The following is a 20,393-nucleotide window of genomic DNA, read 5'->3' on the forward strand; positions in this document are numbered from 1 at the left end:
TTCTTGGCTCTTCTTCCTTGGTGGTGGTGAGATCCTCCTTCTGCTCTGGAATTGGCTCACTTTTAAGCCTAGCAGGGGATTGCAAAACTGACCAATCCCCTTGTTGTTGTTAGGTTCCGACTCATAGCGACCCTATAGGACAGAGTAGAATTGCCCCATGGGGTTTCCAAGGAGTGGCTGGTTGATTTGAACTGCCAACCTTTTGGTTAGCAGCCAAGCTCTTAACCACTATGCCAGCAGGGCCACAATTACCTTATTTGCACAGTCCACCCAAGTAGAAAGGACACACAAAAGTGATCTGCCGTCACTGAACAGTTTGTGTAGAAATTGTTGAATGGGAATCTAAACTGTTGTGTAAACCTTCACCAAAAACAAAATATTATTTGAAAAAGATAAGTAAGTTGGAGAACATTAAAATTAAGAACTTTAGTATATCAAAAGACACTATTATGTTAGCTGCCGCTGAGTTGGCCCCCAACTCATGGCGATCCCGTGCACAATGGAATGAAATCCTGCCTGGTCCTGTGCCATTCCCATAATCAGTTGCAGATTGAACCATTGTTATCCGTAGGGTTTTCATTGGTTGATTTTCAAAAGTACATTGTCAGGCCTTTCCTCCTAGTCCATCAGTCTGGAAACTTCACTGAAACCTCTTCAGCATCATAGCAACACACAGGCCTCCACTGATAGAAGGAATCCACCCAGGAATCAAACCTGGGTCTTGCCCATGAAAGGTGAGAGTTCTACCACTGAATCATCACTTCCCCCTAAAATCTGCTTACAAGCTATTTATTAGATATATATTTTGCAAATGTTTCCTCCCAGCCTGTGGCTCCTCCTGTGTTAAAACACGATCATTATTGTTGTTACTAGTATTCAGGGATTATTATTACTGCTGTTATTATTAGGAGATAGGACCCAACCCTATAAGGGCCAGACCTTACCATACTTTCAAGAAGCTTCTAGTTTTGGGGTGCATGGATAATTCTGAGTTAAGGTGGTAAATGCATAATGAGAGCAATAAGGAGCCATCGTCGTAACCAGGATGCGAAAGGTCAGAATTTTTCATTGACATTCCCTGGGGCAAAGCAGGTGAACTAAGACGTGAAGAATGAAAACATGCATATTGTACTCCCTTAGCTCAGGGATGAGCATTTGAGCCCTGGAGCCCTTGCACATGCAGAGAGGCGCGCAAAGACTCCCTCATCCCAACTGCGCGGCACCGATACCGCCTTCATGCGCAGCCTCTGAACAGCCCAACCGCCGCTTAACTGCCGGCTCCGCCCCGCTGCGCGCGCAGATACCCGTAGAGGGGCGGGGCCGGAATGCGCACGCCTTGCCACGTGCGCGGGGGTGGTGCGCGCTGGGGGCGGGGCCTGCGCTTGCGCACAGGGGTGCTAGTGTGAAGGCGGGAAAAGGCGGGATGGAGCGACAGGGAGTACGCACCGCTTGTTTCCTTCGCGCGGGCGTCGGGCGGAGAACCGCCGCGTCCCCGGGCTTTTCCGGCATGCCCGAGCCCCGCTACTTGTCTCCTATCAACGAGACCTCCTTTTGCCCTGCCCAGCCCCGATCTCCTCGCTTGACCGATCAGGTCCTGACTGACTGACGGACGGACTGTGTGACTGACGCACTGGCAGACTGGGTCTGACGAACACGCTTCCACGCATGGCGCGTGGCGGGAGCGAGATAGATAGAGGCTCAGACACCCATGCACCGCTCCCGTTTCTTTCATTATTCTTTTCTTTACCGCTTTTCTCTTTCCTTGAAGGACTTGAGACAGCACCAGTTAGGAACCCAGGCCCTCTGGCGCCCCTCGTACAGCCTCTCCCCTCAGCCCAGCCCCTCCAGGTCTCCCCGCCTCCGTCCTGGACCCCTGCTGCAGGATGCCCCTACCCCACCACCCCACCCTGGTGGTGCCCGCCCCAGCTTGGGCAGCCTCTGATGAGGGTCCCCACTGTGCCAAAGCAGCACACGGAGGTGCCCAGGGCTGAGGGGGCTGGAGGAGGCCGGCCGTGCCCTCCTTCCCTACCTCAGCCTCTCAAGCGCTGGCTGTGCTCATAGGTGGACATGTCCCACGTGGAGACCAAGGACCAGGAGCTGCAACAGTTGGACAGCAAGGAGCATCAGCAGGGCGAGGAGAACCGCGACGATGAAGCTGGTCTTGGACCACCTAGGTGAGGACCAGCTGGCCCATCGGGCCCAAACAGACCCTGGGACCTTCTCATTGACGCCTGTCTTCTGCAAAACCACAGATGTCTGCCCTTCTGCATCCCTTCCCACATATTGATGGAGCATCACCCCTGCGCCAGGCATGGTTCTAGGTTCTGGGGACACAGCAGTGAGCTGACACACTAGAGGAGGAGACAGACAGTAAAGTCATGAGTATATAATGGTCGGAAGATGCTAAGTGCTACGGAGAAAAATGGGGAGAGTGTGATGGGTAGCTAGTTTTGATTGGAGGGTCAGGGAAGGTTCCACTGAGGTGACAAAGGAACCATGCAGGTAGGGATAATGGTGCTCCAGGCAGAGGAACAGGAGCTGCAAAGGCCAGGAGAGAGGACTTTGCTGGAGCAGCATGAGTAGAAGGGAGATAGTAAGAGATGCAGTCCGACAGGGAGCGGGACTTTGGACATTAATGTGTGATGGGAGCTATGAAAGGGTTTAGAATAGAGGAGTGACATGATGCTGCCACAGCAGGGGTCAACAGACTATGGCTGGCAGGCCAGATGTAGTCCACCACCCGTTTTTGTCAATAAGGATTTTTTTTTTAATGGTGGTGAAAATATATACAAGTCCTTCACCAATTAAATGATTTCCACATGTACAATTCAGTGACATTGATTATAGTCTTCAGGTTGTGCAGCCATTCTCACTATTCTTTTCCAACTCATTCTAACACCATTAACAAAAACTCAATGACCCCTAAGCAAAAACTCCCCCTTCCCCACTCCCTCCCACTCCTGGTAACCACTAATAATCTTTGTTTTGTATATATTTGCTTATTTCATATAAGTGAGATCATACGATTTGTCCATCCGCAACTGACTTATTTCACTCAGCATAATGTTTTCTAGGTTCATCTATGTTGTGGCATGCATCAGGACCTAATTTCTCTTTATGACTGAGTAATATACCATTGTATGTATACGACACTTTTTTTAAATTGTGCTTTAAATGAAAGTTTACAGTTCAAGTTAGTTTCTCATACAAAACTTTATACACACACCTGCTATGTGACCCTAGTTGCACTCCCCATACTGTGACAGCACACTCCTTCTTTCCACCCTGGATTTCTCATGTCCATTCAACCAGCTCCTGTCTCTTTCTGCCTTCTCCTCTCGCCTCCGGACAGGAGCTGCCCATTTAGACTCATATATCTACTTGAACTAAGAAGCACACTCTTCACGAGTATCATTTTATGTCCCATAGTCCAGTCTAATCTTTGTTTGAGGTGTTGGCTTCAGGAATTGTTTTAGTTTTGGGCTAACAGAGAGTCTGGGGGCCATGTCTTTCGGGGTTCCTGCAGTCTCAATTAGACCATTAAGTCTGGTCTTTTTACTAGAATTTGTGTTCTACACCCCATTTCTCTCTTGCTCCGTCAGGGACTCTATTGTGTTCCCTGTCAGGGCGGTCATTGGTGGTAGCCAGGCACCATCTAGTTCTTCTAGTCTCAGGCTGATGGAGTTTCTGGTTTATGTGGCCCTTTTATCTCTCCGGCTAATGTTTCCCTTGTATCTTTGGTGTTCTTCATTCTTCTTTGCTCCAGGTGGGTTGAGACCAGTTGATGCATCTTAGATGGCTGCTCGCTAGCTTTTAAGACCCCAGACACCACTCACCAAAGTGGGATGCAGAACATTTTCTTAGTAAACTTTGTTAAGCCAGTTGACCTAGCTGTCCCCTGAAACCATGGTCCCCAGACCCTGCCCCTGCTACTCTGTCCTTTGAAGTGTTTGGATGTATTCAGGAAACTGCTTTGCTTTTGGTTTAGTCCTGTTGTGCTGACTTCCCCTGTAGTGTGTGCTGTCCTTCCCTTCACCTAAGATAATTCTTGTCTACTATCTAGTTAGTGAATACTCCTCTCCCTCCCTCCCCACCCTCGTAATCATCAAAGAGTGTTTTCTTCTGTGTTTAAACCTTTTCTTGAGTTCTTATGATACTGGTCTTATACAATATTTGTCCTTTTGAGACTGACTAATTTCACTCAGCATAATGCCTTTCAGATTCATCCAGGTTATGAGATGTTTCACGGATTCATCATTATTCCTTATGGTTGCGTGGTAGTCCATTGTGTATGCCACTTTTTTTTATCCATTCATCTGTTGATGGACATTTCCGATCTTTTCACATTTTGGCTATTGTAAAAAGTGCTGCAGTGAACACTGTTGTACACGTTTCTGTTTGTGTTCCTGCTTTCACTTCTGGGTATATACCTAGGATTGGGATTGCTGGGTCATATAGTAGTTCTATGTTCAACTTTTTGAGGAACCGCCAAACTGTTCTCCGTAGCAGCTGTACCATTTTACATTTCCACCAGCAATGGATGAGGGTTCCAGTTTCTCCAAAACCTCACCAACACCTGTTTTTTTGTTTTCGTTTTGTTTTTTTTTTATCATTGCCATTCTAATGGGGGTGAGGTGGTATCTCGTGGTGGTTTTGATTTGCATCTATAATGGCTAATGACATTGAGCATCTTTTCATGTGTTTGTTGGCCATTTGAATATCTTCTTTGGTAAATGTCTGTTCAATTCCTCTGGCCATTTTTTGATTGGGTTGTTTGTCTTTTGTTGTTAAGTTGTAGAAGTTTTATATATATTTTCATATTAGACTCTTATAGGATATATGGTTCCTGAAAATCTTCTACCAGTCTGTAGGTTGTCTCTTCATTTTGTTGATAAAGTCCTTTGATGAGCAAAAGTATTTAATTTTCATGAGGTTCCATTAATCTGTTTTGTCTTTTGCTGCTGGTACTTTTATTGTCATATCTGATATTAATGCATCGTTAAAAACTAGGTTCCACAGTCTTGCCTCTACATTTTCTTCTAAGAATTTTATGATTTTAGTTTTCACATTTAGGTCCTTGATCCATTTTAATTTGGTTTTTGTATATGGCATGAGGCATGGATCTTGGTTCATTCTTCTGCATGTGGAAATCCAATTTTCCCAACACCATTTATTTAAGAGACTGTTTCTTCCCTATTGAATGGACTTAGCACCCTTGCACTCTTGTTGAAAATCAGTACAGTCATATAGATGTACATATTTCTGGACTCTCAATTCTATTTCACTGGTCTATATATATGTCTGTTATTATACCAGCACCAAACTGTTTTAATTACTGTAGCTTTATAGTACATTTTGAAATCATACTCCTACTTTATTTTTCTTCTTCAAGATTGCTTTGGGGTCCCACGCCCTTTCATATGAATTTGAGGATTGGCCTTTCCATTTCTGCAAAGAAGGCTGTTGAAATTTTGATGGGGATTGCATTGAATTTATATATTGCTTTGGGCAATAGAACATTTGTGCACAGGTTTTTGTTGGACATACATTTTCATTTCTCTTGTTTGGAATTTCTGGATCAGAGAAGCAACGTGGTCAGATTCATGTTATAAAAAGATACTGGCTGTTTTGTGGAGAATGGTTGGGACGGGGCATAAGTGGATATGGGAGATCAGGTGGGAAGCTCCTGCAGGGGTGGCATCTAGCAGGGTAGACATCTAGCAGGGGAGATGGACAGAAGTGGATGGCTCTGGGGGGTCATTTAGTGAGGCATGAGGGAAGGGATGAGTTGAGGATGTCTCCTGGCTATGGTGTGCTGGATCCACCGCCTCCTGGCTTTCAAGAGCCGATTTTGCACATCTCAACTTGGTGTTTACTGACTTCACATTGGTAGTTTGAAATTGGCTATTGTGTCAGTCTTTGAACCATGGGAATTGTCAAACACTCTAAACCAGGGCTCCACCACCTCCCAGACAGCCAGTTGCTAAGTGCTTACCAGCACACCACTGCTCCCAGCTTTCTTGCTTGTGGTGGTTTCCAGTAGGTGGTGGTTTCTTTGGCAGTAGCAAGAGCGAGTGTTCCGTTTCGCCTTTGTTGAGTTTGAGGTGACTGGGGACATCCACATGAACATGTCAAAGGGACATTGGCCTTTCTGATCTGGCACTCAGGGTGGGGCTAGAGGCTGGAGATAGCGCTAGGGGAATTGTCGTTTCAGATGGCATTGAATTGAGTGAATGTGCTAACGTAGGGAGAGAGTGAGAAGAAGCCAGGCTCAGTACATAGCCCTGAGGAATCCAGGCATAAAGCCAGCTTCATCTTACCTCACAAAATCCTGTTCTAAAGTGGGTCACAGAGTGAAACAGTTTCTAGATGTGTGCTGTCAGTTGGAGACCAGAAAAAGTGAGGAAATAGCTGAAGTGATTTGATAATGCCTTACTGCCAATAGCATGTTTAGACCAGGATCTATGTGAAGAAACATAGACAATTACAAATAATTTACAGACTCCAAGGAGTTCCACAAGAGCTTTGGGCTGAAAAACAGGTGGCTGGAAAAACAGTGCAAGGTCCATTTAATAGATCTAGCCTCAGACACTCAGCAACATGATTAAAATGTTAACACGTTTCTGGAGAGAAAAGTAGAGGGCGAGGAAGGGGCCCTCAGCTTTGATTGGAACCCTCCCCTCCCTGGCTGTACTTCAGTGAAACATCGTTTTGCCCAAGAGCCAGAGACTGTGTTGTGTTCCTCCTTGAATGTTTGATTAGCTTGCCTCCCCACCTGGGACTGCTGCCTGCGGTGGTCATAAGTGGCTGGCGGATTGTTTACTTGTATATCTGTTAGAGGCCACTGAGGGAGGGCCTCACAAGCAGCGGCTCTGGCTCACACGCCTGCCAATCACAGCTTTACCTGGAGCGAACAGATGGTCTCTTCGCTGAGACCCATTTCCTCCGTGCCATTCTGGGCCCCCTGCCAGTCTGGGCCCTGCTTGGGAACTATGTCCTAATCCTTGCAGCCGAATTAGGGAATCCTTAGAAGGACAGACCGTGATAGATGAGCGCAGCGATGTGTTCGGAGCCCCCATCCCACAGCCCAACCCCCGTGCAGGCCATGCATACCTGGCCTGGTGTGTTGGGCTGACTTCCATTCCCTGGCCTCTGTCCAGGGTTCTGCAACAGAAGCAGGCCCAGGAACTGGCGAAGCCAGTGGAGAGGACACTGTGCGTTTTGTTTATTAAAGTTAATTGGTGAATGCAGGCCCAGGGAAGCCTATGATTCATTAGCATCCTGATTAGTATGCAGCTGCTGAGTATTAAGGAAAATGAAAGCAAAAGGAATACATTCCCAAAGGAGGGGCTGGAAAAATAAAGAAGCTGTCTGCAGACATCTGATGCAGGCCTTTGTCCCACAAAGAAATTTGAATTCGCTGATTCCAGGTGATTTTTCACCATTTTTATAGCTTCCATGAAAACCTGTTCCATCAGCATCCCTTGAGCCTTTTGAACAACTTTTAACCATTAGCAGCTCAAGCAGGTTGTGAACAATTACACAAAAAGAAATGCATGGTTATTTCATTGAATTTAATTTCAGGGTCCTTACACTGTTCAGGCAGTCTAGAAGTTGTGACCACAAAGCACACTGAAGGTACTAGGAGGCTTGAGAACAGGAATGTTACAACCAGCTCCATCCATAGTTCGTTTATTTAGGTATTCAGTAAACATTTATGAAGCCTTTAAACCAGTTGCCGTTGAGTCGATTCCAACTCATGGCGACCCAATGTGTGCCAGAGGAGAACTGTGCTCCATAGGGTTTTTCAATGGCTGATTTTTCAGACGTAGATCGCCAGGCCTTTCTTCCAAGGCACCTCTGGGTGGACTTGAACTGCCAACCTTTCAGTTAGCAGCCCAGCGTGTTAACCATTTGCACCACCCGGGGACTCCTATGAAGGCTTTGGGATACTGTAAAACAAAGATGAGTAGAATGCAGTCCCCACCCATCCATGAAGGTACTGATGTGTATAAGCTATTAATTACAGCACTGTGATCAGCACTATAAGAAAGGCTCGGCAAAGATGCAGTGGGGTTACAGGAGTGGAAGCTCTGATGTTGCCTTCTAAAGAAGTCAAAGGGAAGGTCATTACAGACAGAAGCTGATGTGTTTGGTGAAGCTGGGGAAGGCTCCAGAGTTCATTGGTGAAGGGGTGGAGGAGGCAGTAGAAGAAGGTAAGGCTGGAAAGGGAGGGTAGAGGCCAGGGCCTGGAAGCCTTGTGTGCTGTGCTGAGGAATTCAGACTTGATCCTGTGGATGATAGGGGAGCCATCTTCAGCTGTCAAGCAGGGGTGGGGAATCGGATTGCAGTTTAGAAGCTCACCAGGACTCAGGTGAGAAGTTACAAGAGGGGGGTTGCAAATAATAGACCTGAGAGACATTAAAGAGGCAGAAGTGAGAGGATGTAGTGATAGGATGTGGAGGGACAGAGAGAAGCCAGACTCCAGACTGACTGCTAAGTTTCTGGCTTGGGAATAGGTAGGTGGCTTTTGGTGTCATTCACCAGGAAGAGGGAAGATGAAATCGGGCTAGGGGGAGAATGATGATTTTGGTTTGCAGATGGAGAGTTTGAGATGCCTTTAAGGACATCCAAGTGGAGATGGCCTGGAGGTAGGTGTGTGTGTTGGTTGGAAGCTAAGGAGAGAGGCTAGAGCTGGAGGTGACAAATTTGGGAGTCATCAGCATGTGGATGGTGATGGGGGTCCTCATGCATTCACATATTCAGTGCACATTTGTTACCCCTACTGTAAGGGGTAGGTACTGAGAAGACCAAGATAGATGAGGCCCTGGCCCTCCAGGAGACTAGTGGGGGAGGCTGAGATGTAGTGACTCTGTGTGCTCTTAACCCAGCCCGGGAAACTTTGCAGAGGAAGCAGGACTTAGGTAGGAAAAGGGAGTGCCAAGGAACCCCAGGGGCTGGAATAGTGCCTTTGGAGGGTGACAGGCTGTGCGTTGTGGAGTGGTAGGCAGAAGATTAACCTGTGAGGGCAGCAGAGGGGAGGAGTGGCAGGCACTGCACAGCAGGGGTGTGAATGAGAGCATCCAGGAAGAGAGTATACAGGGAACAGAGGAGAGGTCAGGGGATACCAACGCATCAGGGGCAGAGGAAGGTGAACCAGACGACTCAGAAGGAATGGCAGTGAGGAAGTGATTAACAACACCAGCTGCTGCTGAGAGGTCAAGGGAGTTGCAGTCTAAAAGGGTCTGCCGGTTTAACCACGGGTCACTGGAAAGGAGCCGTTACATTTGAGACCTAGGGCAGGAACCTGATAGCAGCAGGTTGAGAAGTGAGTGGAACGTAAGGAAGTGCACTCAGAAAGTATAGGCAGCTCTTTTAGAACCCCAACTGTGATGGGAAGGGAATAGGGAGGTGGCTGGCTGAAGGAGACCTGGGGTGACAAGGAAGTTCTATGTGTATGCGTTTTCAAGATAGAAGAGGTATGTGCTAAGGGGAAGGAGCCAACCAAAATCGAGAAATTAAAGATACAAGAAGGACGGGTATGTGGGGATGGGATCTGGAGCTAGGCAGAGGCATGGAACATCTCTCCCAGTGAGGGTTGGAAAGAGGAAGGGTGGTTGTGGATATATTTATCGAGGGAAGCAGAAGGCAGAGGGAGTTATTGGCCTGTGCTGTTTCCATACCTGCTCAGGTTAAGGGAAAGTAAGTGTCGGGGTCAGGGGCAGGTGCATTGTCAAGGTTTGGAATGGCTGATGGGAAGAATGAGAGAGGGAGGTGACCACGTGCCAAATGGCCCTGAGGACCCCCCTGAAGATAGAGCCAGGAATTGGCAGTGGCCCTGTATCAGGATAATAATCAGCGTAAATCAAATCCTCACGTTTTTACTTTTCTGAAGTCTGATACCACCTGCAACATGCGGCACCTCTCTCTGTGACTCAAGCCACCCGGAGTTAGGTCAGATCTCTCCCAGGTAAAAGGATGCCCTCCTTCCAGCTGCCAGCCACAAACTTGGGAATCCCTCCTGGGCTTCCTAACTTCTGACTTGCTGGCTCCCACAACTCCTTTGGGTTGTGGGAATGACTTGTGAGTTGTGGGAATGATTTGCTGGAATGACTTACAGAGCTTACAGAAAGTGTTATGGTTATAAATTTATTATAGTGAAAAAGGATACAAATCAGGATCAGCATAAAGAGACTTTTAAGGCAAGGTCAGGGAGGGTTCCCAATGTGAGCTTTTGTGTCCCAAACGGGTTATGTCACCCTCTAGAAAGCAGATGTTTTCACCAACCACGAAGCCCATGGAGCTTCTGTGTCCAGAGTTTTTATTGGAAATTTCATTATGGAATGCAAACTCCAGCCCCTCATCCCTGAGGTCAGTTGATATCATGAAGTGATCCTGAGATATTCGTGATGGGTCTTTCTGACCTGGCCAGTCCCCACCCCAAAGTTACCTCATCACCTCACCTAACCTGTTAGTTAGGTGTGGTCTGGAGTCCTTATTGAACCAAAAAAAAAAAAGAAAGAAAGAAAGAAAAGCCCTATAGGACAGAGTAGAACTGCCCCATAGGGTTTCCAGGGAGCGCCTGGTGGATTTGAACTGCTAACCTTTTGGTTAGAGCCATAGGTCTTAACTACTGTGCCACCAGAGCTCCACTCTGTTTATAGGGTTGTGATTTTCTCCAGCAACACTCAAGTTCTTGAGTGTTGGAAAAGAGAAAGCACTTGGTTTTTTGAGCCAGGGTGGGGTTGTGGGTGTGACACAAAGTCCAAGAGAAGAGGGGCGTGAGGCCACCAGCAAGATACTAAAGTAATGGACAGATGCCAGAGTTTAGTTTCAACAGGAGGGAAGGGAGTACTTGAGGTCTCAGGGAAACCAGAGACCAGGTTTTCTTAAACTCATCCTCGCAACTCCATTATGATCATGAAAAGCATGGTTATTCTTCAAAAAGCTATCCATTCTCTATTATCCGCGTGCATCCAGATGCTACAAAAATCTGAATGTTAAAATGTAGATGTGTCCCTGGTCTGAGTTAGTCTCTTTATGCCTCACTTATCCCTGGAAAAGAAAGAGTAAATTGCAGCTAAACAAAAAAATTAAAAAGCCCTTTGCAGGCAAATAGATCCGATTCATGGTGACCCCGTGTGTTACAGAGTAGAACTTCTCCATAGGGTTTTCTTGGCTGTAATCTTCACAGAAGCAGATCGCTAGGGCTTTCTTCCACAGTGCTGCTGGGTGGGTTCGAACTGCCAACCATTATGTTAGTAGGCGAGCGCAAACTTTGTGCCACCTGGGACCCCTAATATCAGGTTAGAAGGTGGTAGAATCCTTTGTTCATAGTAAAACGTCTTTTTGCAAGAATGCTTAGGGAGTGTTCCTTTCTAGTTCATTTGCTTTTTATAGCTATTCATTCAGTTTTGCTTTTTATACAACTATCTCTCTTCACCTGTATTTCATTTCATAATATTTAATTAAATTACACAATTGTAGTCTAGTCACATGCACAACTCACAAGTGATGTGGGACAAACATAACTAACTCTTGACAAGCGTCTGCCTCCCTTGGTGGGAGCAGAGACATGCGGGCACATTAGCCTGAGGTGGTCTCCGTGCTGTGGGCATCACCCGCAGATACAGAAAGGAATGTTAAACATTGGTAAAGCAGCACATTAGTGACGTGAGGTCAGTGAGGAAAGCATCTGTGCTATTTATAGCATCAGTAAATGCATTTTAAAACTGTGGGCTTTGGAGTCTGGAGGATTTTCTTGTTCTGGGACCTTAGGCATATTTAATTTGTGCCTCTGAGTTTAGGATACTATCCCTGCCTCTCAGGGTGGTTGTGTAAATGAAATAACCTAGGAAAAGTGCCAGGTGTCTCTGAGGAGGGACAGACAGCACAGTTCTCCTCCCACCACATAGCTAATTCAGATCAGCCACTCAGGAGAATTTGGTGCTGATCTCAGTTTTCTGTAATTTCAGAAGTCAAGTTTCTAGCCCCTCTATTGCTACCTCCAGTGCCAACCGCCAAATGATGCTGGAAGGGAAGTCAGGATCCTATTTTTCTTCTCTGGACTCAAGCATCGAGATCTTGAAGAAAAGAGCCCAGGAGCTCATCGAAAACATCAATGAGAGCAGGCAAAAGGACCACACACTCATGACCAACTTCAGGGACAGCCTTAAGATTAAGGTGACAGACTCCCCCAGGCCCACTGCAAAACCTCAGCTGGAGGAGGGCGGGTATTCTCATGTAAAAAGGGGAGGGGATAAACTGTCACTAAGCATCTGTTATGTTCCAGGCATGGTGCTAGGCAGCTTGCATATAGTATCTCACTTCACCCTTCCTTCAATCTTGCAAAGAGATTGGACCCATTTTGTAGATGAGAAAGCTAAGGTTTGGAAATAATTTGACAGAGTGACAGCTTGGATGAGGAACTAAGGTCCCTCTGCATCCAAACCCAGCCCTCTTATTTCATACAATGGCTAATGGCTATAGGGGTTGGGGGCTGAGGCATAGCTTACTTTATCACACCCATATTTCCTCCAGAAGCTGAATGATCTACATGAGCGAGTCAGGGGATTCCTTAACACATAGCTGAGGCGTGAGCAGGCTTATGTCTAATTAAGCCAGCTACTCAGGGCTGATGTTCATTGTTGTGCCTGATGGTTCTTTAGAATGCATTGTGGATTCTGCGTATGGAGTGGCTTGTTTATTCCACATTTCATCTCTGGATGACAAGTCATCTCTTGATGACAGGCTGACTTTTTCCTCCTTGTTTTCCCCTCCCATCCCTATCAGTACACACCCTGGTACATCATAGAAAACTGGAAAGTATAGAAAAGTATAATGCAGTAGAAAAAGTATAGAAATGTTCCTATGATACCACCACCCACAGGCTGTTTTGTTGTATATTTTCCTCTAGGCTTTGTTCTGTGTACTTTTTTCCTACCATGGTTGAACTTTTACTGTTACAATTTTGCATCTTGCTCTTTAAAAAAAAATTAACATATAGGCATTTTACCCCCCAGTCACTGCAATTTTACCATTCTTATAAGATAAATTGCAGAAATCTAAGAGGTCCACTTAGAACAAACGTTTTATTTTGCCTTGTGTGACTTTTCAAGAATATGTCTTATTCTTGAAAAGGTTTCGGATCTGACAGAGAAGTTAGAAGAGAGGATGTATCAGATTTATAATCACCACAACACGATTATTCAGGAAAAGCTCCAAGAGTTCACTCAGAAAATAGCAAAGATCAGCCATTTGGAAACAGAACTCAAACAAGTCTGCCACACCGTGGAGACCGTATACAAAGACTTGTGTGTCCAGTCTGAGGTAGGATTTAAGGTCGTGGTGGGGCTGGGGGGTGGGGGTGGAGGTTGCCTGAGGAAGAAGGGTTGTAGCCGCTAAGCTGAAAGTAAATGTGAACAGAAACCAGAAGTCGCCTCTGGTGCCAACCCTAAAACCCACAGGGGCAACAATAAGTGCAAAGGCCTGCAATCTGTACTTTTGCCCTCTCTCTCGTTTGCGGTCCTGTGCCCCCTGTAATATGGCATGTCCATGCTGACACACCAGGGAGCTAACTGTTGTGGTGGTAACTGAAAGGACAGAGTCCTTTGCACCTGCCAGGCAGAGACCATCCCTCTGCCTCCAGCCCTGACAAGGCAGTGCCTAGTCCAGGGTTATTTATTACAGAAGAGCTGTGAGGCTTGCACATAGGCCTGACTGCTCTAGGGGAAAAAAACCTCACCATGTCCCAGTGACCCATACCCGGACCCACAGCCCCCAGACCTGCTGGTTTCTGTTTCGTCTGAAACTTCTCAGGTGGTTACAAGTAAAGGTCGTGGGGTTGGACTTGCAGATGCTTTATTATTCTCTCTCACTCTTGTTCTGCTCCACATCCAGCATAAGGCACTACCCCCTCAGAAGAGGGAGGGTCGGAGGGTACAGAGCAAACTTCTGGTGTGAGGGGGTTTGCTTTGTCAGACGCTAGGTCAGTTTCACAGAGGTTGCTTCAAATGTCACTTTCCTTCCTTCTCCCTACTTCTCCCTGTCAAGAGAAGCTTCTTTCCCAAGGTAAATGGAGTCCATTGTCATCCAGTTAAAAATGGATTGAGAACCTCTATACAGAGAAGTCCATCATCTTTTTCAGCAGTAAATTTGAATGACATAAAAAGGGAAGTTTTGCTATTTAAAGGTCAGCATCCCTTACTTCCCACCATAAAAGTTGGTTCCTTTCAAAAGTTCAGGGCTATCCCCCACCTTTCTGACTGTACTCAGAGCACAGCGTCCCCCAGGTGTCTCTCTGGAAAGGGGCTTCAGAAATCTCCAGGCCCCTGGTGAAGTGCATTCATTTGCCAGCCTTGAATGCCTGAATTCCCGTGATTGCTTTTCCCAGAATCAGCGCGTGAATGTCATGTGTACCTGGACACAATAAATACAGTTAGTTTGGAGTTTTAACAACTCACAACTTCCTTTTAAAGTCAATCTTCCAGGCTGCTACTGTGGAAGAAGAACAGACCCACAAAGACAATGAATGCTGACAATGCCAGGAAATTCGCCTTCTACTGACAGCAACTGTGAGAAGGCTCAGAGGCCACAGTTCGGGCCACACTGAGGAAGCTGGTTTTTCACAGTTCTGTAATGCATATTGGCAAAACCCAGAGCTCCTTCTGCTAGACCCAAAAATGCAGTTAAGTCTAGCCCTGCCGTGGGCCTAGCCTTGGTATTCCTCACACATGGCAAATTCGCCCCACCCCAGCCCCGCACAGTTGATTAAACGTTTCATTTTCATCCAAGCATTGTTTCCTTCCCACAGAGGCTGAAAGAGCTGATTAGCTATGTGGAAACACATCAGGGCCTTTCTTACCCACAAGAGGAATGGGAAAGCAAACACAGAAGATCAGTGGCATGTCACAGCCAATTTCCCACCTCCTGAAGCCCGCAAGCCCCAGAGTGTCCCACCTCACAGCTCCCGTGTCTGTGTAACCCCTCAGTCCTCAAAGCCCCTCAAACTTGTGTTCTTGTTTGCTCTTCCTCAGCTTCCGGGGGCAGAGGGCAGAGATTATCACCTCCCTTTTATAGAGTAAAATAATTCGTTTACTTCCTAAAACACACACCTGACTCTGTCCCCTGTGTAAAACCACCTGAAGGCCTTTTTTGCTATTTTGCAGTCTTCAGGATCATTCCCATGCGTTTATGATTCCTACTCCACAGTCCTCCCTTTTGCTGTTTCTGGAATGTCCCATCCAGCTGCCTAATAGAGATAAGATTCTGGGCTGTGGGACCTCCCCTGGATTAAATTCTGTAGTCCACAGGAGACACAGGGAAGGTGCCGGCTCATGCACAGCCACAGCTGTCCTCTCTGCCTGGAAGCTGTCAGGTTCTCTTGGGGAGCTCCTGTGCCTCCCTCAGAGCCTATCGTGGCTTTACTTTCTTCTTAAGAGGTCCAATCCCCTCTTAGGTCTCCCTCTATTTCTGCGTGGCCCACACTGGGTTGTAATTTTTTTCTTTTTAACTATCTTTTTACACATCTGTCTTCCCACAAGGCAAGGAGTTGTAGCCCCAGTGCGAGTCACAACCAGGGTGAGGTTTGAATACCAAGTTTGCAATCGATTTACCATTTTTTCTTTTAACATAAAATGGAGTGATAATTCCTGGATGTAGCTTCACTCTCACTCCCTTGCATTTACTCACTAGCTTGGTGGTGGGGATGCCCGAGGAGGGCGTCAGTCTCAGAAACATCCTCATCACAAGCATTGTGGGAGAAAGGACTGGGCTGCAGTAGGCTGTGAACACTAGGGACAGCATGATCTGGGCCTCTACAGGCTCAGCAAGGATTTTACTTCCACTGTCCAGTGGGATCCACTCCAGATGAGGGCCAGAAGGTTTGACTTGCCCAACGTCACACTGCCAGTTGGTGACAGCTGGGGATAGGACTAAGCCTGCTGTCCCCCACCCCTCCTTGCCACCCATGTTCCCCAGACATGAGGCCCCTGCAGCCCACCACCCCTAGAGATCTGGTCCCACCTTCATAGGTGTTCACTGCCTCCAGGTTCATGGCGTGTCGGATCACATGGTACTCATCAGAAATCCCATTACCCCCCAGCATGTCTCGGGCCTGGCGGGCAATGTCCAGGGCTTTCCCACAGTTATTCCTCTTCAGCAGAGAGACCATTTCCGGAGTGTCCCTGGTTGTAGCACATACGGGCAACAACACTGGATTACAGAAAACTGACCCAGCTCTGGGTAGGCAGGCATCCCCATGCCCTGGGCAAACCCAACCAGGGAGAAGGATTCCCGTGCTACAGAATCATGGCAGCAGACACAGAGTTCCCAAGCTGAGTGGCCAGCAAGGCCATCTCTAGCCTGGCTCATCAAGGCCAAGGAGAGAAGAACAGGTGGGTCTCAAGGGGCCACCAAGCAGGAAGGACCACTCTCCCCAGGGCCAGCCCCCCGCATGCCCAGGAGGGGCCTGAGATCCTCCTGCCACATCTATCTCCCCTTCCCCCCACCTCATACCCAGCCCCTACTTGTTTCGATCCTTCAAACGGCCAAGCTGCAGGCAGGCGTGAAGACTCAGCGTAATCTCAGTGAGCATGTCTGCCAGCTTCTTCTGGATCAGTTGGTTCCTGGCCAGTGGGACGCCAAACTGGATCCTAGACGGGCAAGGTCTGGGTAAGGGCGAGAGGAAGGCCCATGCCCCAGTCTCCCTCCCAGGGCCCCATTCTCCAAGAAGCCTTCCCAAGCTGCCTTAGCCCCCTGGCACTATCATTCACTCAATCGTTAACTGCTGGCAAGGACTTTGTTGGCCATTTCACAGATAAAGTAACTTAGGTCTGGTGGGCAGGAGCTGAGAAATCACTGGTGGGGTAAGGAATGGCACCCAAGCACCTTATACCCCCAGGAGACCTGCGGCAGCCCCCACTCACCTGTCCATGGTGTACTGCCGGGCTGTGTGCAAACAGAACTCAGCAGCTCCAAGCACACCCCATGTAATGCCATACCGGGCATTGTTTAGACAGCCAAAGGCACCCTGGACGTTTGAGAAGGAGGCCTCAGTCCAGAACCACCTCTGAGTAACATGCAGTCAGTGTAAGCAGGGGCACTTGGGGCAGCTGTTGTGGATCACACAGTGCCGGGCACACCAGACTTTGTCAGTGCCTGCTCACTTTTGATTTGCACATAGTTCTACCCAGCTCAGGATCTGGCTTTGATGCCAGATCTAGGAGGCTGATGCATGGAGGCAGGAACATGCATGTTAATCAAAGGACTGAGCTTGTTCAAGCCCATCTGTGTCCTGGAGAGAGCCTATGTCAGCAAGATGGCCACCAAAACGGGGCTGTTTTTCAGCCCATTGATGACCAGGCTGAGCCTTGACAGTCACTACTGTGTGGGCTCCACAAGCACAGGGTTCACCCAAGACAGGTGGACCAGCGGGTGACCCAACACCAGTTCCCTGCTCACCGCCAGACCAGATGCATTGGGCAGCACATTCTCCTCTGGGACCTCCACACCATCCATGATGATCATGCCAGTGGCCGAGGCCCGCAGGGAGAACTTGCCCTCAATCTTGGGGGCTGAGAGGCCCTGCATCCCTTTCTCCAGAAGGAAGCCCCGAATGCAGTTATCTTCACACCGAGCCCACACCACGAAGAGGTCAGCCACAGGCGAGTTGGTGATCCTGGGAGTAGGACAGGGCAATGAGGAGTCTGGCCACCGCCACCACCTGCCCACCCACCTGCCCAGCCCCAAGGCTCCTCACCAGGTCTTGGTCCCATTGAGGGTATAGCTCTTGCTGGATGGGTTGTGGAGGGCTCTGGCCTCCATGCTGCCAGGGTCACTCCCATGGTTGGGCTCTGTGAGCCCAAAGCAGCCCAGGAGCTCCCCCTTGGCTGCAGGGACAAGGCAGGTCACCGGTGCTGGTGGGGTAAGAACTGGCCTGCATTCATCCCCTCAACTGAAATTTGTCAGTGTCTCCAAGTCAGGCCTTGGGAACAAGGCAGATTGGGCCCTGCCCTCATGGCACTCTGGTGGGGGAGACAGGCCCCACCAGGCCATAGTCACAATGCCATGATCAGGAAGGGCTCCAGGGGAGTCAGGAAGGAATTGGCTAAACTGTGTCCTGGGGCAGTGAAAAGGAGTTAAGCAGGAGAGACTGCGCAGAATGTTCCCAGCAGAGGGAACAGGATGTGTAAAGGCCCAGGGGTATGTTTGGAGACTTCAAATAACTGAATCTGGCTAGGGAGTAGCAGGCAACAGTGGCCACAGACAAAGTGGAATGGTTAGCAGAGGCCAGGTCACTTGGGGCCTTGTGGACCCAGTTAGAAGTTAAGACTTTAAGCTTTGGACTGGGATCATAAAAAGGTTTTAAGCCTGGAAGCAAATCTGGAGGGAGATGATGGTGGCAAGAAAGGGGGTGATTTAAGAAACACCCAGGAGGTCAGGGCTGGTGAGAGATTGGATGTCAGGATGAGGCCCAGGGTCTGGCTGGGGGCCTGGGTGGGTATAGGTGCTATCCTTGAGATGGAGACAGAGGGCAGGCTCAGGATAGCCCTGTCACTGAGTTCCAGATCATGGGGACTGTCTACCTTCCACCACGCCCCATGGACAGCCGCTCACCCAGCCGGGGCAAGTACTTCTGCCGTTGCTTCTCACTGCCATAGGCGTAGATAGGGTGCATGACGAGTGAGGACTGGACGCTCATCACCGACCTGTAGCCGCTGTCCACCCGCTCCAGCTCTCTGGCCAGGAGCCCGTAGGCCACAGATGAGGCCCCAGCACAGCCATACCCTAGTAGGGTTAAGGGAGGTAGGGAAAAGCCCCGCCCACCTGGGAGCAGTGACTCCTGGGGCCCAAGAGACTAAGCTAGATAGGAGCACCCAAAGAGGGGACACTAAATTGGTCCTACTTGAGGGTTCATTCGTTTCATCCCCCCAGCCATTTTCAGTGGGCAGGTTAACAGCCTCCTCAGACTGGGAACTTGTAGCTCAGAGAAAGGGTCAGGGAGGCTTTTCAGGACACAGTGGGAGGTTGCAGTGTTGAGAGAAGCTTGTCTCTACCTTTGATGGTGGGGCCCAGCATGCCCAGCTCCCCCATCTCCGAGATGACCTCCCGATGAAAAACTGCCGAAGGACAGATGCCTGAGTTCAGGCCCAGCTCTAGCCCACTGAAGCCCGCAACCCCAGCGCAGAGGGGCCCAGAAACCCAGCTAGAGCTGGCCGAGCTGGTATGCATGGTGAGGGGTGTGCCGCCCCAGCAAGAAGGGGAGCCCTAGGGTGAACACCCGCCTGCCCATCCAGGCACCTTCATTGCGATTGGCCAGCAGGATCCGGGGCATGAGGCGCTCCTGGCAGTAGGTGCGGAAGGTGTCCCTAATGAGGATCTCATCTGCTGTCAGCTGCTCCTCCAGAACCAGCGGGTCCCGCCAGTCAAACTCTGGACGCGAGGCTAGGAAGTGGGGATGTGGGCTCAGCCGTCCTCCAATCCCGCAAGAACAGGGAACTCACTACTTCAATGCCTCGGGCTCTGGCACGGCCCTGCCTTCCCGCAGGTGCAGCCCTTGGATTCTAGGACAGGGCCCACCCAGAGCAGGCAGACAGGTGGACAGGGTTACAGAAGCACGGCATGATGAGAAGTTTCTTACATTTGGCCGCTCGGTTCTGTGTCTTCCCGTCCTTCTCTGCAAACGCAGGACAGGAAAGTCACCTCGGGCAAGTCCTGAGCCGCCAACTCCTCCCTCCCTACATCACGCCCGGCCGGCACTGACCTGTTTGAGCCGCCACCGAGCCCCACAAGCGCAGAACTCGCAGGCCGGGACAGGGGCTCAGCAGCCGCGTGGAGACGCCTCTCAGGGCCATGGGAGCAGCAGAGCAACAACAACCGACCTGGAAGGGAGCGGGTCGTCAAAGCGGAGCAGCTCCCCGTCCTACCCCCTCCCCCGGCCCTCCTGGCCTCAGGCTCCCGCTCCCTGCCTGACGTCCCGGAACTATCTGCAAAAGCCACAGGACAAGGGTGCAACAACAAAGCCCTTTGACCTCGGCAGGGATGGGAGGGGCGGAGGCTGAAGGAAGCTTCTCATTGGTTTTCCCTAGGACCCTGCTCCTCCACTGTTCTGCCTTTTAAAAGGGCCATGGCAACCCTGCCCTGCAGGCGGGCGCGCCCAGGCAAACATAAGCTGGCCCCTTTAAGGAGCAAAACAAAAATGGGGAGGAAGATTAGTACGCCAACCTGATTGACCAGCCAAGTTCCTGCTCTGATTGGCCCTCGGAGGGGGCTTGCCTGATTCCTGGCTGGCCAGTTGCAGAGGGCTTGTGTCGGGCGCCCTGTGTTAAGTTAGAAAACAGAAGCGCGAGGAAAATGAGTCCTGGAACCTAGGAGGACAGGCCTCAGGGTCTCCG

The 20,393-nt window shown here is 49.2% G+C and overlaps 2 protein-coding genes across 5 annotated transcripts; one reads left to right on the plus strand and one right to left on the minus strand.

Annotated features, from left to right (window-relative positions):
- The first annotated feature begins 1,423 nt into the window (after positions 1 to 1,423).
- SYCE2 (synaptonemal complex central element protein 2) lies at positions 1,424 to 13,962 on the plus strand. Its single transcript, XM_004389778.1, has 5 exons — positions 1,424 to 1,438; positions 2,062 to 2,174; positions 12,012 to 12,183; positions 13,141 to 13,329; positions 13,900 to 13,962. The coding sequence occupies exons 1-5, from the start codon at positions 1,424 to 1,426 to the stop codon at positions 13,960 to 13,962; spliced, it is 552 nt and encodes a 183-aa protein (XP_004389835.1).
- Positions 13,333 to 20,032, minus strand: GCDH (glutaryl-CoA dehydrogenase). 4 transcript variants are annotated; one of them, XM_023724736.1, is made up of 12 exons: positions 19,968 to 20,032; positions 19,763 to 19,880; positions 19,640 to 19,675; positions 19,300 to 19,443; positions 19,056 to 19,118; positions 18,616 to 18,786; positions 17,759 to 17,888; positions 17,461 to 17,677; positions 16,926 to 17,029; positions 16,527 to 16,652; positions 16,024 to 16,184; positions 13,333 to 15,250 (listed from the first exon to the last, which is right to left on the minus strand). In XM_023724736.1, the coding sequence occupies exons 2-12, from the start codon at positions 19,851 to 19,853 to the stop codon at positions 15,177 to 15,179; spliced, it is 1,317 nt and encodes a 438-aa protein (XP_023580504.1). In that variant the 5' UTR covers positions 19,854 to 19,880; positions 19,968 to 20,032; the 3' UTR covers positions 13,333 to 15,176. The 4 variants fall into 4 exon arrangements, with proteins under 4 accessions (XP_023580504.1, XP_023580505.1, XP_004389799.1 ...); XM_004389742.2 differs by having other exon boundaries at positions 13,336 to 14,418; XM_023724737.1 differs by lacking the exon at positions 16,024 to 16,184 and having other exon boundaries at positions 13,333 to 14,418.
- Positions 20,033 to 20,393: the final 361 nt, after the last annotated feature.

Source organism: Trichechus manatus, unplaced genomic scaffold, assembly GCF_000243295.1.
Source record: "Trichechus manatus latirostris isolate Lorelei unplaced genomic scaffold, TriManLat1.0 scaffold00258, whole genome shotgun sequence".
Lineage (NCBI taxonomy): Eukaryota > Metazoa > Chordata > Mammalia > Sirenia > Trichechidae > Trichechus > Trichechus manatus.